Below are 18,107 nucleotides of genomic sequence, written 5' to 3' on the forward strand. Positions count from 1 at the left end.
GAGATTTCACAAATCGTAGACAGCCTTGGACCGTTCCAGCTTCCAAACTAGAGAGATGGATAAAAACGACACTGTAGCTGTCGCTGACATTGCGGGCGAGATGATTGCCTTCGCCGAGGACGTAATTTTATAGCAATATTAATAACTAACCGTCGCAACTCCTAAATAAATATACTCTAAATCGTTACAAAGTTTTGCAGTTTTTTTCACAATTTTATATTATTGTGAAAATAATGAGTAGGTATCCCAAACATTATTCAAAACATTTAAATTTTGCTGTTTTTAAGAAGCACCCTACTATGCTTTTCTGTATTATGTCCTCTTCTTACACCATATAACTGTGGGCGTTTTGAACAGCTTTTCTCTTAGCTCCTTTTGACTAAGGAGCTAAGGAGCTTATAACACTTCACAATTTTTCTTACCTTCTCTTCCAAGTAGGCTAGTATAAATCTAATCACGATGCAAACTAAAGAAATTCATCTGAAATTTTAACATTTAGTTTATTTTTTCCTTTTTTTAGTGATGTGCACTAAGAGATCTCCATCCTTAAGCATTCAGAGAGACTTCTGACTAGGCCATCTGAATTACCACACTGCATAACATATATAGTTGCATATTTGGCCATTTCTAATCGAATATCATCTATTCGTTCTGTATCTCCACAATTTATGTTTCTTAGGAGAATTTTTTATCCAAGCCTTTGACATGTAATCCTGGTAACATTCTTTTCAGTATTTTTCATCACAGTTTTCTCACTGCTTATCTCATTAAATGCATTTAGATATCTAGAATATTTTATCATTAGTTTTTATACTGAGTTTATTATTTATTATTCATTTACCATCGCTCATTCTTTTCTTCACGTCGAATTTTTTTCAAGAGCTCCTTCAGAACATTTTGCCACGTACATTGACATTTATCTACGAGGGAGGGAGGGGGGCTGGAGAGTTCTGATAAACACCTAGAACAAAATTGACCAGAATTTTCCTGAATATTTTCTAATTTAACAAAAAAAAACATATTGATAATCATCTGATTGACAAAAACTGTTCCCGCTGCTTCATGTACGAGAGTGTGCTGAAAAGTTTTGAATTTCCTCAAAACCTCTGACATGTCTTCTTATATATCCTAAAAGAAAAAGGACAATTTATTACAATTTGATGAAACAAAGGGGTTAAAGGATATTAAGTCAGTTGCTTTAATATAATTTTTGTTCTAGGTATTTATCAGAAACTCCCCCCCCCCGTCGTATGTATTACTTCAGGAAATCGGTTTCCTCTCCTGTGTTTTTATTCGTTCATACCTTTGTTATATCAGATAGAAATGCTACAAGCAAGTTTAAGAAGTAAGTTTAGCCTGAGCCCTCTCTCAGTGCTCGATACACCATCGTCCTTCAATTTAATCTTAGTATGCAATGCAATGCGATAGGTTTATGCGTGTTCTTCTTCTTTTCAGTGGAGCCACAGCACCGTCCTTTTGAATTTTATCTGCCATGAACAACAATAAAATAAAATAATAGTTATAAACATTTATAATTCACTACGAAAGACGGAAACATCGAGAGATGCAACAAGAAATGCCATCGTAAATAAACTGAATTCACGAAAACTACGCATCCGTTGACTGACGGCAGCATTATATCGCTAAAACCATTTTATGAGCGATTGCAGCGTCGTCAGTAGGCATTGGCTATAATCAAAAAGCGTCGTAAGGTGGGTATTATGCATCTTGCAAGTAAAATAAACCCGCTAACACCTTTTATCCCCCAAACAAAGTAAGCCAGGCCAGTTCAACCTAACTTTTGATGACTGATGGGCAACTAACCTCCATCCTTAGCCAATCACAGAACAGCTAGCCCAAGGGTATGTAATTTGAATTAGCACCCGGAAAGTACGGTAGTCAACTTTCTCCATGTCGTTGTCCCTAGCCACACTATTATATATTACTATCTGAAATAGTATGAGTTCTATGGTCGAGTTTCTTGAGTTTACGAGATGAAAAACCCGCATTACTGGGAGAAAAAAGAAAAACTTTCTCGTTCCAGAGATTGACTAACTTGGGAATCAGTCGAATAAAAGCTTAGAAAAAGTCCCTGTAGTCAGAGACTAGAATCGTACTCAGAACAACCACCTAATGCCATGAACGCACGTCATTTCCGCAGGGTTATACAAACTTTGCTTACAGCGTGTAATGAAATGAACATATTTTCCCTACATTTCAGTGCACATCTAGTAATAACTATCAAGTTTTATAATGAATATTATTTTCATTTGGGATGTTTTGTAAACAGAAAAAAATATTTTTTTCCTTTTGAAATTGAGAAATCTTACGAAAATCACAAAACACTGACTGAAATAATGGCTAGCTGAGAAATATCTGATGCATATGTCTAGTTTTTTCGGTTGCGGAGGAAAAACAGTTTTTGTAACTCATTGGTTAATTTAGTTAGCGCCATTCACTATAACTGTGGAAATTCTTCTTCTTGCAATCGAATTGTTTCATTGATGAAATTTCTCGAATCGAATTAGCGCTTTCAACATTGTAACCTTTCTTTGGAAATGCTAGCTTAGCATTGCACAAATAAACAAACTTTGCTTTAAAATCAAAGCAGAATATTTCTCCCGATCGACATTGAAATATTGCTTTGACTCTTTTATTACTCGTCATGAAGGCACCAAGTAAATACGGTCATCATTTTCACGTATTTAGGCCCACAATGGCCAGTTCCGACCTCAGAAGTCATCGTTAAATCTTTTTAGAGGATATCCTGGTTTTCTTTTTCCTAATGGCTTGTAATTTAAAACCTGTTTTGGTATTCCAGGTGTTTTCATATTTTGGATATTTTTTATGTAAAACGGCAGAACAAAATGTTGGTCTGTAAGAAAATTGTATTTTTTTAAAAAGAAAAAAAATTCTTCAACCATTTTTATTTTATTTTTATTTATTTTATTTTATTTTATTTTTGTGACGAATAGACTTTGCCTTTTAATGAATACACTGCTGCTATTAGCTTCTCCAATAAAGTAAATTAAGCAGCCTGAGAACTTTTGCTGTCATTTTGCAGTTGTTACAACGATCAAAGATACAGCACCAACTGTGAAATAACAACGTGATCTCAATTCCGCGTAATGAGAAAGGGATGGGGGCGGGACACTGAAACGAATTTTAATAAGAGTAATGTTATAACACTCAATGGCGAAGTGCTGGGGTGGTAGGCGAACCTCTACAGGGTCGTTTAATGTTCTTAGAGGAAATAGGATTAAATTACAACATTAACCTGATTCGGATTTCCGGGAATTTCCGGTTCTAATAAAATCTTGCACACTCTCATCCCTACTCAGAGGCAAATAAGAAGCCAACTCAGTGAATCTTCCTGGAATTCCTTAGGACTAATGTCCTTTCCATACTTTTGGTTAGTATAAATTATGTGTTAATATCATTTCTATTATGTTACAGAGATGTTCTATTATGTTAATATGTTGCAGAGATGCTAAATAAATGGGATTTTGTTAAATAAGGATTATTAATTTGATATATCTGTGCGTATTTTTAAAGTAAGGATGATGCAATACTCTGTTCCAGGACTTGATTAGACTCGGGTAGTTTATATATAAAATAGTTTAAGATTGCTTGCATTTGTAACACTCATCATTCAAATACATACGCAACCAAATCCAAGAAAGGAAAAAAAAGGGTTTGTCTTCAGCTACTCTTGTACTCATTATTTGAGAGACTGACTACTTTAGAGAACTCCTACTGAAGATAGGAGCTAGAGTTTTCTTTTGCTTGATTTCAGGAAGCAAAATGCTCTAGGAAACTAGTGGGGAGGATAACTAGAAAGGGGGGGGGGGGTTGAGGACCTTTTCAGTATGCAAAGTAACAGAAATTTCTTATTCATCTGCTTTTTCAAGAAAATGAATGAGGATTTCAAATTGTGTAGCAGCTGTTTTATGACAGAATCAGATGGTCAACGTTACTTAAAAACAAGAAAAGCAAAAGCGAGGTAACAGAGTTTATGCTTCCCAAAATTCGTTTTGCTCTTGAAAGAACAGATAAACAGCGGAAGGGAGAAGAGAGAAGAGAGGAGAGGAAAAAGCAGCCTTACAGACATCATTCTTGCCTCAGCCTTAGTTGTGTATTCATAATGTGAAACATTGCAGTAACTTCACCAATTAGCAAAACGTTGTCTTGGTCAGGATAATACACATCGTTCTGAGTGGCACATTAATAAAAAAGTAAGATGCATCTTTGTGGAATTGTTCTTTGCATTCATAACGCTAGTTCGCCAAGAAAGCCGTTCTCAGTTGAAACCTTGTCGCCGACTAGAGGAAAAACTTCATGCAACCCTTTCTGCAACCAATTCCAGAGTTTCTCGGGCATGGGTAAGTGGACGTTTTCCTCAAGGAAACTCGGATTTTTTCGCTCTGTTAACACAATAAAATCGAATGTAGAATCCACACCATTCTGACATATAATATGCTGTGTTAGTCTTGTGCACAACGAGATGGCGGCATTGGTCTGCCTCCCTTCACCGGATGCCGTTTATAATTAGTGATAGTCATGGGCGAGCTGTTACTTATTAGCTACCAGTGCAGATTGAACTATCCCCTCAGGCTCCAAAAGTTACATTGGGCTTAAAAAGCTTTGCCTAATCCCCATAGGGAATAAAAGGAATTAGCAGATTTTGTGTAATAAATTCATTAAAGTTCGACACCTATATCATAGCAATATGGGTTATAAGGAAATTAATGATATTTTTCTTGAATAATTGCCCTTTCTTAGAGGGTCAAGCGTTAGCGTTAAAATCCGAGTAAGTAAGCAAGCTCTGCAATAAAAAATACTTCTATAAATTAGCTTTTATTAAACTTTTTTTTTTTTTTGTTTATTTAGTATTTCTTTGCTTATTTTATGACTTAAATGCCTCATCTGGGCAGCTAACTTCCCAGTACATGATGTGTTTTGGGGGGGGGAGGATTAAAAACATCATTTGAGACGAGATATATCATATATCCTCAGTATATATCATATGACGATATATACAGAGCTGGATTTAGGCATCAATAAGATAAGCTATAGCGTAGAACCTCACATTATAAGGATCTCCTCCTTCTTCTCAGTAGATAACCTAAAGTTTGGTCAGTGAAAGGGGCCTCTTAAAACTTATAGCTCAGGTCACAAGAATCTTAAATCCAGCCCTGGAGATATTAACACATAATATGACAATTATCCTTACCATTTTTGCAGATTTCAGATATTTACTAGATGCTGACAGTATTAACGGATCATATTAGACAAAAAGGAGAAAATTAAAGCCTTCCTTATTGAAATACTGAATGCCATTGTTGTGTATGTCATGAAAAAGAAATTATGAGAATGCTGCATAGCAAGCATATAAGATCTTTCAGGATCACTGATTTTTCTTTACTTTCCCCCCTAGCCATTATCATAGCATGGAAGTGTTTGCACATTTCGATATAACAGACCTCAAAGGTAAAAAAGTAGCTGAAGGGCACAAAGCCAGTTTTTGTCTCGAAGATAGTCACTGTTTCCCAGATGTCGAAAAGAAATATGCATGTGCTAATTACGGTGATCAAGGTATTTCGGTTGGTTGCAGCGACACCTATTTGCATAACATCGACTGTCAGTGGATTGATATTACAGATTTGTCTCCTGGTATTTATACATTTAAAGTAAGTATAATTACGGTAATATTTATTTATTTATTTATTTAAATCACTTCTGATCAAGATGGCCTACTGAAGCCTATCGGTAGTCTAGTTGCATAATATAAATTACATTTCAATATATATTTAAAATACATTTGATTTTGGTCAATCTGAATATATGTAACATAAATTATTATTATTATCAACATCCGACATCCATAGAATCAGAGATTCATCGTGGGAGGTACTCACTATTACATACAATGCTTATCCAACCTCGTCTTAAACTGATTCAATGTGTCCACATCCGCAACACACTCAGGCAATGCATTCCACTCACCAACAACTCTCCATGCAAAAAACCTGCTTCTCACTCCTTTGCTCACACCCTCCTTTTACAGTTTCCAGCAATGGTTTCTTGTTCTACTTCCCTCTCCAATTCTATGAAAAAATCTTTTCCATATCTACCTGATAACAACCCCTGACCAGTTTATATGTCTCAATAATACCCACCTTCCTCCTATTCAGGAGACTCTGCAACTTACATTCCCTCAATCTGTCCTCGTACTCGACATTCCAAAGACCACAGACTACCTTTGTGAATCTTCTCTGTACCTTTTCCAACATATCCTCATCACAATGAAAACCTGGCGACCAAATCTGTGCACAATAATCCATATGAGGCCTGATCAAGGCCTTATACAATGGAATCATAACCTCTCTATTTCTGCATGTCAGGGTTCTCTGCATCATTGCCATTAATCAATGTGATATCTTCACAACTTGTGTAATGTGGCTCCTGAATTTCAGATCCTTGTCCACCATCACACCTAGATCTCTCATCTCCTCTACTTCTGTTAAAGTTTCCCCACCAAGTGTATACTTGGTATTCCATCATTGCTTACCAAATCTCAAAACCTTACACTTGGCAACACTGAACTGATAGTTCCACTTACCTGCCCATTCGTGTAATCTATTCAATTCCTCTCAGCCTGACTGTGCATTGCTCTCCCCAGTTTTGCATCATCTGCAAACAGCTTGATATCACTAGTTAAACAAACTCAATATCATTAACATACAAATTGAACAACAATGGCTCCAAAACTTACTCCTGTGGCACACCACTGGTGACCTTTCCCTTTTCAGATACTGCACCCCCATATACAACTTTACGATACCTATCTGACAGCCAGTCACTGATCCAACACAGAAGTCTGTTATCCAATCCCATCTCTTTCAATTTAATTAAGAGCTTGTCATGTGGAAGTCTATAAAAAACCTTTGCAAAATCCAAGTACACCACTGTATATGCATCTCCTCTGTCCAAGGTATTTGTCACCTTGTTATAGTACATAAGTAAGTTAGTTAAACATGATATCCCCTTAACAAACTCATGCTGATAACCACAAAGAATACTGCTGTTATCAACCCATTTCTGTATCCTACTTCTCATCAATCTCTCCAGGACCTTCACACAACTCCAGATATAGAGACCGGTCTATAATTTGAAGCTACAGCCTTATCACCACCTTTATGCAGTGGAACAATTTTACCCTCCTTCCACTCACTTGGAATCTGTGCTGTTGCAAAATTCTTGTTAAAAAGGCATGCCAATGCTACTGCCAGTTTTCCGTGGAACATTCTCTTAAGATGCGTGGTGATATTTCACCAAATCCTATCGCCTTATTAACATCAAGGTTATTTATTTCCTAAAATACCTCCTGCTCACTCACTCACAATTAAGCTATCCTCTCCTATATCCTCTACACTTAAGTTCCTCATGATTCCACCCTGATCAGAATGAAACACACTTATAAATTGATCACTAAATACCTCAACAATGTCTTCTGCGGCAGTTACCATTCTACCACTTTCATCCCTTAACTTCATCTTTCCATTATCATTCTTCCTTCTACTTGCCACATATCTAAAAACTCTCTAGGGTTTTTCTTAGCCTGATTTGCCAATTTCTGCTCATACTCTACTTTTGTTTTCCTTACTAACTGAGTCACTCCCTGGCTTCTTCTTTATATTCTTTATGTGACTGATTACCATTATTCATCTTGTACTTCCTCCAAAGTACTTTCTTTTTCCAGATTTCATGCTTAAGCGCCACATCCATCCATTTTACACCTACCTTATTCAGCCTTTGGGATACATTCGTACATTTATACTGTTATGTATTTCTTTGTAAGTTTCCATGCAGCATTCATTTCCTTACCGCTCAACTCCTCGTTCCGTATTATAGCTCGAAGTTGTCTCCCAAGCTTGTCATAATCACCAGCTACAGTATATAATTCCACGTATATCCTTTCCTCGCAAAAGCCTGCATATGACTAGCCACAACACAGGTGATTACTTCATGATCACTTTCGCCAACTGGGAGAAAATGTGAAACACCTCTAACAATTACATCCTATCATGAAATGATGAGATTTAGGACTCTTGATCCTCGCGTGCCTTTCTTTACATGCTGCCTGAGATAGTTATCTCTCAAGAACTCGAGAAATTCACTTTCCTTATTCCCAAATGCTATATCTTCATTCCAATCTATACCGCCATCATTAAAATCATCCATAATAATTACCCTTTCTTTGATCACTAATCCAAGTTGTTTATACATTTCTTCACCACCACCTTTCACATTCCCAGGACTATAACAACATCCAACTAAATATGTCTTCCTCTCAGCCTCCACGTTACCACACTGCCTCATAACCACTGCTATTATTTCCCCCTTTCATGTCTACCTTATGTGGACTTAATTCCCCTGCTATCATCACCAACACTCCCCCTCCCTTCCTGCCCTTTCTATCCTCACGAAAAATACTGTACCCTTCCATTTCTATTCCCGTTACGACATCATCTTCATTCAACCATGTTTCACTTATTCCAATGATTTTGGGACGAATAAACTTGATCACTGAAACTATTTAATCCCTTTTATTTCTGACCTTTCTGGCATTTGTAAACAAACACAACAGTTCATTTTTAGGTCTAGAGCCATTCCTATCCAAGCCATATGCTGGTTGTGATTTCCATACTAATGCCAAAAATTCCTCCCTCTTATTTCGAATGCTTCTTGAATTAGTGTACAAAACTGCAGATTCCTTTACTTCTTATACCAGCTTTAGAACTGATATTCACTCTACTAATTTTAGTATTCACAATAGTCCCATGCCGATTTTTATCCACTCTATTTTTAAAATTATTCCATGAAAAAGGATCAACAAACGCACATTCACCGGATAAATTTCTCTGTCTCACACTCAACCTCTTCAAATTTAGTTTCCCTGCCCAATTACTTCTACTTGCTCAGAAAACAGTAACTTCCTCAAACGTGTATGACCCTCCAAGTTCAGATGTAACCCATCTCTTGCATACAGCTGTCTTTTGCCTTCAAACATACTCCAGACATCAACAAATTCCAGACCTCTTTTTTTGCACATTCTTGCAATCATATCATTCATTATCATCGCTCGTCTACTTAGCTCATAATTGTCAAAACGAGGCAACACACATACACTATCCTCCCTTTGATACTTTTCTTCTTCACGATATCTAACAATGTTCTTAAATCTTTTGCTACCCGATTAATACTACCTCTCAGGTCATTTGTGCCCACCATAACTATCATCTTTTCTGCATCCTGCCCTCTCTTTATTGCTAAAGTCACTCTCTCTCTCTCTCTCTGTTGTTCCGCCAGACAAGCACTCCTCAGGCATACTGCACTCCATACCTTTAATCATGGAATCACTATAGATTATACCACTCATAACTTCATTCACACCCAAACAAGCTTCACTCACTCCTTCATTTTCTACACGCTTCTTGTGCATCACTCTCCCAACTTCATTACTTTCCCTCATCACTCCTTTACTTACTCCCTCACTTTCACATCTCATTTCCTCTCGAACGTTTGTGCATTCATCATGTTGTCTCCCAATCACTTCCATTCTATTCATTACTCCATCATTTACCAAATTCTCGCTCATACGTAAACCTGTTTTAGTTACCTCAACTAAAGTAATCTCAATAGTACTAATTTCTCTACTCATCACATTTAACTCAGTCTTAATATCCTGAACCTCCTTTCTGAGCATTTCCAATTCCTCTTGCAGGAGATGAAGTTCAGACATTTCAGAACCAGAAAAGAATGATGAGCTCTTCTGAGAAAAATCTTCATTTTTCGTGAAAGTTGAGAATCTGCAGATGCAGCATTTGTTGGACAGTTAATTGGAATACCACTCCTCTTCAACTTAGAGAGCGCAATAGGCACAAGAATTGAATTGCAATCAAGTGTTGATGAATCACCATGCTCTGTACCAATATCAGACTTATTCTATTCGTCCTTTAGTGACACATGAGATTGCTGCTGCATGTTAAACTTACGATCACTGTAACTAGCTAAAGAAGGCAATCCATAAATATTGTTCCTTATCTTAGGACGAGCACCACAAGAATAACAAGGAACAGGTGAGGCAGGTAATCCAAAAGGCAAGACGCCAGCTCCATGAGAATTGTTCATTACCACACGAGCCAGGCACTCCAAGGGAAGACTGGATGTTGTACAATCCAACTATGGCCTCAGTTAAACCATTCACCATTAGGCACTCTGCTGCTTTTATAACTAGCAAGTTGGTCTTTCGAAACGTTAACTTCACATTTATACATAAAGCTTACAACAACCTTCAAATTTAAATATAAATGAAAAAAAAAAAAAACGAGGCTTTCAATCTGCAAAACAGTTGCTTCACACTGAGGTGGAGAAGAACAAATCAAACCATTTAAGGTACTTGCATCACATTTTCGGTGTGGGCTTATTTTCTATGCATTTATTTATTTATCAAAACGTTTCAGATATTCTGAGTTCTGCACGCCTACTAACGTAATTTTAAAATTCCCACGTCCTCGTATTTCGCCAATCAGCCGAACCGCCGTCCGTATAAAAAAGTAGACTGTTGAGTGGAAATTGGTCATGAGCTGTTGGGCTACATTCATTATATCCGTTCAATCTCCTCAGGATGTTACAGGGGGAAAAAATGATGAGTTAGAATTTGGTAAATTATCAAACAAAAAAAAGTGGAGATGTGATAGCGACTAAAGTAATTGAATTATAGAGAAGACTTTCATAGTTTAGCAGGAATGGAAGAGAGCATGGGATAATCCTGAAAAGGTGAGTAAAACTGTAATCAGCAAGGTAACAAAGAACAGATTTTTCTCATAGAAAGTTACTGGAACGCACAGTATTTGAAAGTAAAGTGAATGGTAACTTGATAATTGAATTTCAGCATTAGCTGGAACTTTATAGTAATCCAGGATATGAAATATCTGAAACCAGTATTTTTCTTTCTTTGTATATGAATTTACTTGCATAAGGTTGTAAACCTATAATACGCTTAAGTTTATACTAGACGCTTTTTTGTCACACAACATTTGCTTAGTGAGTTCATACTTGCTGTATTACCCACCATAAGGTACACTATTATTTACAGGAGAGGATAATAAATATTCACTCTTATTTAATGATATATCTATAAAGCGAACGAATCTATGAAAGTTTTGAATAAAAATACTTGATACCTTTCAGCTATTGTGATATTTTGCATTTTGTCTGAAATGACTGTTCTTCGAAATCTCTGAGTTCCTCAAAAAAAAAAAAAAAAAAAATTAAAATAAGAAGATTATTATTATTTTTACGCAGACGTCTCCATGGGGTCCGAATATTCATCGTGGGAAACCCAAACTCTCCGCCCATATCATTCCTTGAACCCACTGACAGACAAAAGAAAAAAATACTCCCAATTGATTCCAGGAACTCATTCCAATCATAATCATTACCTCTCCAAGCAAAAAAATCTAGTCTTCACGCCCTTATTAACTACACTCTTAACCAGTTTCCGGAATGACCACCTCTAGCCAAGTGCTAAAATATTTCCTTTGCATCAATCCTATATAACCCTTTAAGTAACTTTGTCTGCCTGTCTGTCCCTTGTCTCGCCTGTCTATCAAATTTTGCAACTCACAAACCCGCAATCTTTCGTCGGGGAGTTTCCAAAGACCTCTCACCATCTTGGTCACTTGCCTCTGGATCCTTTTCACTGATTCTTAATCCCCAAGAAACCCCAGGCGACCAAACGTGAGCATAGGAATCGAGATGTGGAGGTATCGACACCATAGAAATAGGAAGAGTAACGTCCTTATATTTGCATGCGTTGGTCTTCTATAATCAAGTAATCCTATCAGCAACAATGGCAAGGCAACCTTAGTAATATGCCCTATAAACTTTAACTCTCAGTCTACTACCACCTCCAAATCCCTAGCTTCATCATCATTTTCCTGGAGTACAATTCCATAAATGCGGTGCATATTTTGTAATTTTTATCGGAAAATGCATAAATTTACACTTTTCCAAATTAAAATAATATCCATTATCTACTGCCCATACTTCCAGCCTATTTGTCATCCTTCAAGCTCTCTCTCTCTCTCTCTCTCTCTCTCTCTCAAACATTGCACCATCAACAAACAACTGAATACCTCTTTTTGGATTATTTCCTATATCATTTACTTACAAATTAAACAGTAAAAGTAGTGCCGAACACTGCTAGTCACCTGTTTTCTCCTGGATTGTGCTCCTCCACATGCTACTTTTTAGTATCTTCTAATCAGTCCTCGTGTCCATATCATCAGTTTTATATCCATATCGATTTATTCCAATTTGCGTAATAAAGTGTCATGTAGTATTTTGTGAAACCCCTTTGCAAAATATAGCAGTATGTTTTTCAGTAATTTACTGTGTATTAAAATAATGTAAATTACTAATGCAAGACCAGACAAGACCATAACCAACTTTTCATTCCTGAGATACCGACTGGTCTATAATTTTGCCATTGCAGTCTTCGACTCTCCTTCATGCAAATGAGTCTGCGATCCTTGTAATCCCATGAGACTATACAAGAGCTGAGACTTAAGTTAAGCAGCCTAGTCAGAGGCATTGCAAGTTTCTTTGCACATTCTTCTAAAACTCAATTCTTCCTTTCGCTTCTTTCAATAACTCCCTCACATCTTCCCTCATACAGTACGAGTACTTCTCACCTCTCAGATCATTACTGCCAGACAAAACAATCAATTATTTCACCTCGCCTTTATGAATCCTGAAAAATTCACTAATATTATTAATTTCGCAACTGAGAAAAACTCAATATATCCCACATATAAAACAAAAAAGACCAAAAAACTAAGAATTTTTTCCCAAATTTTTGTTAATAATATTATCGCTGAGCAGCGTTCCCAAAATGGGACTTGCGCTGGGCACCTCCTTGCAGTCAATATATAGGTTGTATTTTCATTTCTTTAATACTAATACAATCCCTGCTAATAGTTTTATTAACCCTGAATGCCTTCAAAATTTAAAACTTCGACGAAAAACACCATTTGCCTGTTTCTTATGAAGTCAGGAGTAAAATTTTATTATCGTCGATTTTTAATAATGTTGAATTTTTTAAGCCTTTTTCTTCAAAAATGATCAATTCGACACACCACGCACATCACCTGGAACTTTCTCGACAGCAAAAGATTTCTGGCCAATGTAGATTTTAAAACTGAATTCATAAGTAGATAAAATGGAACATCATAAATGAAACAGGCTTATATTAATGAGCGCAGCCCTCCAAAATCGACAGTAAAATCACGAAATTCTTGCTGTTTTTTGATCAGTTAAAAAACTATAACACATAATTTACTATAATAAATTTAGTTTAATCCTTTATCCAAGTGTAAGTAAACAATGTTTGCGCCTGAAAATATCTTCAGGACTGAGGTAAGATGGTACATCCCTTGGCAACTCGTAGCAAAGATGGACCAAGCTCTCATCACTGCTTGTCTCAATATCTCCCATAATGCAAAGTACATGTCCTTGCGGACATGTATACTGCTATGCATTAAGGGAAGGGCCACTACCCAGACCGGTTTCGACCATTATTGAGGTCTCGTCAGTAGGAGGAAGACCCAGAGTGGTGATACTAGGGCAGAAGCAATGGAGAGGTCATATTTACTTATACGAGATGCGCAACTCGATACTGAGATACTGAGACAAGGAGTGATGAAAGCTTGGTCCACCTTTGCTACGAGTTGCCAAGGGATGTACCACCTTACCTCAGTCCTGAAGATATTTTCAAGCGCAAACTTTGTTTGCTTATACTTGGACAAAGGATTAAACTAAATTTATTACAATGTAACCAAGTGCAAAATAAATTTCCAGCATAATTTACTGTAATTACTATAGTAGTGAAATGTAATTACTGTATGTTAAAAACTGCACTTTTTTGGTATTGGTTGGTTGGTTGTCCTATGAAAGAGAGCAGAGATTGAAATTTGCTGATCGGCTTCGTGAGAAATATGGAGCATGCAATTAGTTCAGGATTTTTTTTTTTTTTTTTTTTGCAAAGAGAGACATAGGCGTTTCTCTAAACGCCAATATCTATGCATATTTTCTAATTGAGTATTATTTCTAAATTCGTGCTGATATCCCCTTGCAAAAGGATATTGCACGAAAGGATAAAGGAACTATTTGCACGCTTGCAGTTACTTCTACACATACCGGCCACTGTATTAGAAACCTTTATGCAGATGCACGTGAACGTCACTTACACAGCATATGTGCAAAATACTTGGTCACGTGTTCCAGGCAACTACTTAAAAACGGTGCTGTTCAGTAATCGTTAAGAGTGTTGATTATCGTGGGAAAAGCAAAGGATCTTTCGGAGTTCGATAAAGAATTTATTGTTGGTGTCCTTCTGCTGGAGCCACGATTTTGAAAACAGCAGAGCTGGCTGGTTTCTCAAAAGGTGAGAAGTGTTTAATCAGTAGGAAAGTAACCCACATTGCTTGTCTACGAGGTTTAATTGTGGTCAGGAACGAGATCGCCGTCGTCTGAGAAGGCTTGTACGGACAAACAGAACTCTCTGTGCAGCAATTGACCAAATCATTTAATGAAGGCTGTTCCTGACCCATCTCACTGAACTATGCTCAGGGAATTCAGAATCGGAAAGAATCGGAAAGTTTGTCTACAGTGGTTTCAGGAATGCAGCGCAGCGATTGGACCTAGAAGACTGGAAAAAAAGTCAGGTGATCCCACGATTCCGTACCGACAGTAAGCAGAGGGTTTGCAGGAACCAAAGTAAAATCAAGGTTCTGGAGATGGTATCATGTATCTGGCGTGTGAGGCATGTTCTGTTGGTATGCAACGGGTCTCCCGATATTGCTGGACGATCGGATCTTTTACGAAATATCTCAACATTGTTTCCGATCCAGCCATTCCTGCAATGTTGACTTTTTTTTTATCTAGCAGATGACAGTTGTTTCATAGACGATAATGCTACTATCCATCGTGCAGGAATTGTTTAGCAGTGGTTCTGCCAGAATGACAGCGGCTTTCACCATTGCCCACCACAAAGGCTGGATCCGAACCCCATGGAGAATATATGGGACATGTTAGAAAACAGACTCTGGAGCAAAGAGCAGGATATCTGCAATATCACAGGATGTCAAAAGAACGCCATAATTTTTATGGCGTTCTTTTGTTATTCTGAGCTTATTCCATCTTTTGCAGTGCACTTTCCTGATGATGTTAATTGTTGCACAGGGAAACGTTGATATGGCTTCACTTCATATTAAAGATATATAATCCTACACATACCGGCCAATGAAGAAAACTCCTTTACCGACTGCCAATTCCGATCCTCTTTAACATGTTCATTGCCAATCACGCGATATCGCGGGATGCGAGTTCTCACCAAACGGCCGATCACGCATTATCGCGTTGACGTCGCTAACTAAAACTAAATAAAAAAATTAAAAAAATTTGGCCACCACACGAAGTTCCAATTTTCAGCTTGGCAATGAAAGTGTTAATTCCCTGCGCATATTTCGGTGAGATATGGGGTGGGATCAACTTCATTAAATGCTTCGGTTAATTGCTGCATATTGGAAGTTCTGTATGTCCGTACAAGTCTTCTCGGACGACGGCGATCTCGTTTCTGACAGACTATCAGACAAGCGATCAGGGTTATTTTTCCACTCATTAAACATCCGGGATGTCTCACCTTTTGAGAAACCAGAAAGATCTGCTGTCTTCAAAATCGTGGGTCCAACCAGACAATAAGCTCTTTATCGGACTCCGAAAGATCCTTTGTTTTTCCCATTATGATCAACACTGTCGACCATTACTGACCACCAGCATTCTGAAATGGGTGCCTAGAACACGTGGTGACGTATTCTAGGCACCAAGTATTTTGCATATGCGCTGCGTAAGTGACCCTTACGTATATCTGCATAACGGTTTCTAATTCAGTGGCGGGTATGTGTATAAACGAGTGTATTCTCGGTATCTCACTTCCTCTTCATATGTAGTACCGGTGTTGTTTTTTTAAACCACGAAATAGTGGGAGTTGTAGTCGCCGACTAAATATGAATTATGGGAGTAGAAGCGTTACCGCAAAGCTAGCTATGTATAAAATACGGATTTATATAATGACGAGTTGAGAGAATAAAATCCAGTAGATTGATACGGATTGGATGGCTAGAATCGAAGTAAAGATGCTCGGCCCACAGAAAGAAAGAAAGAGAAAAAAAAAAACATTTGTAAATTGCACAGAAAGAGGTGCAAGAGATAAACTCCCAGAAGCTTTTGTGCGTTAGTAAATCGCGACGAGACGCCAAAACTATTCCAGAAGTCATGTTTATATTCTTAGTTTTTATGTTTGGAGTATTTAACCAATTTCTTAAGTTGTATAATGGTAACTAACCTTTAGTTTTATTTGTTGCAGGTTTCAATTAATCCAGAATTTAAAGTCGCTGAACTCAACTATAATAATAATGCTGTTTACTGCAACCTTTACTACAATGCTGTTTCAGCTCGCTTAATGAACTGCACGTTGGGTAGACCATGACTACCATATTTTAATAAAGACAATGAAAATATCTGAATTCGTCCAAATTGAAATGAATAAATTGAAATTTAAGTGATTATTAGTTGTTGATAATTCTTTGTAGCTGAAACACCCAGTATACCTGCAGATGTTCATATTACAGCACTGATTGAAGAATGCTTTACCGGTGCTTTGTCGGTATCATTATTCCTTTAATCTTTACATCTATTTAACAGATTTCAATGAAAAATTTAGCATCCGAGATGCTTAATAAATGTTATGATCACGCAAATTTGCTTTTAGTGCGCATGGCAAAAACCGTCCTTCACTCTGAAGGTCGCTGAATCCAATTATGAGAAACATGCAGTTCTGTTTGCATATTAGAAATAATTTTATCACTTGATGCTTTTCAGAACCTTAACTTCTAATCGCTATTATCGCAGAATGTTCTTTACATTAACGCTTATATTTAGCTGCTGTTGTAAAAGTTTTCATTTACTTTCATTCCACTTGAGATTCTGCGATCTTCTATGATCATTTATATCAGTCTGTCGTCCACTGAATTAGAAACTTTAATTTCGTGTTGGACCTCATTTAGCAACTGCCCATACCGATCCTCTTCAATTCCCTGCGCATAGTTCAGCTAGATATGGGGGAGAAGTGTCTTAATTAAATGCCTCGGTCAACTGCTGCACACAGGAAGTTCTGTTCGTCCGGACAAGTTAGAGAACCAAAGTAGGTTATTTTTCCACTGATTAAACAACCAGGATATCTCACCTTTTGAGAACCATCAGAAAACAGCTCTGCTGTTTTCAAAATCGTGACTCCATTTAGAGGGACACCCACAATATGCCCTTTGCGACAATTACTGACCAGCAGCATTCTTAAACAGTTGCCTAGAACAGTGCTTCCCAAACTTCTGGATGTCAGGGTCCCCTTTGCAAAAATTAAAATACTTCACGGCTCCCCTCGAAAAAAAATCTTAATAGAGAGATATATTATTATAATATTTATTGTATTTATATTCAATACAAAACATACACAGCAAATATTGCAAAAATCAAATGCATATATTACATTTTTTTGCCTCTTACCGTTTGGTTCTGAAGACGATGCGGGCTGTTCTGGTAAAATATGAAATACTGTCCTTTTTTTTTTTTGGTCTGTTTCTGCTTCTTCTGATTGTTCGCGGGAATTTTTTTTATTTTTTATCAGCCACTTATCCATCTCAGGCTTAAATTTTTTTTAACGTAGAATAGATCAAATAATATCACCACTTACCAATACTGGCACACCACAGACTGCTAACATGAAATTAGTGAATATTACTTGAATAAGGGAATCCCCGGACCAGGAACATTTTTCTCTTTTGTGAATTTTCTCCCTTTACGGTAATTAAGCCTAACGCGAAACAGACAGCAAAAGCAGGTTATTAAAACGTGCATATGATTGGTGCGGTATTAACAAAAGATCGCGCAAAAAGATAAAAGCATAGCTGACAATTCAAGTACTA

At 37.2% G+C, this 18,107-nt stretch overlaps 1 protein-coding gene across 1 annotated transcript in view; it reads left to right on the forward strand.

Annotated features, from left to right (window-relative positions):
* Loxl2 (Lysyl oxidase-like 2) overlaps window positions 1-16,694 on the forward strand; it is an 81,678-nt gene extending 64,984 nt beyond the window's left edge. Inside the window, exons 7-8 of the mRNA XM_090403229.1 lie at window positions 5,438-5,690; window positions 16,493-16,694. Of these exons, the coding sequence (XP_090259355.1) occupies window positions 5,438-5,690; window positions 16,493-16,615 (376 nt within the window). The 3' untranslated portion in view covers window positions 16,616-16,694. The remainder of the gene's footprint in view (window positions 1-5,437; window positions 5,691-16,492) is intronic.
* The last annotated feature ends 1,413 nt before the right edge of the window (window positions 16,695-18,107 follow it).

Source organism: Typopeltis vanoorti, chromosome 2 (assembly GCF_054136105.1).
Source record: "Typopeltis vanoorti isolate ZY-2024b chromosome 2, IOZ_Tvanoo_1.0, whole genome shotgun sequence".
Taxonomy (NCBI): Eukaryota; Metazoa; Arthropoda; class Arachnida; order Uropygi; family Thelyphonidae; genus Typopeltis; species Typopeltis vanoorti.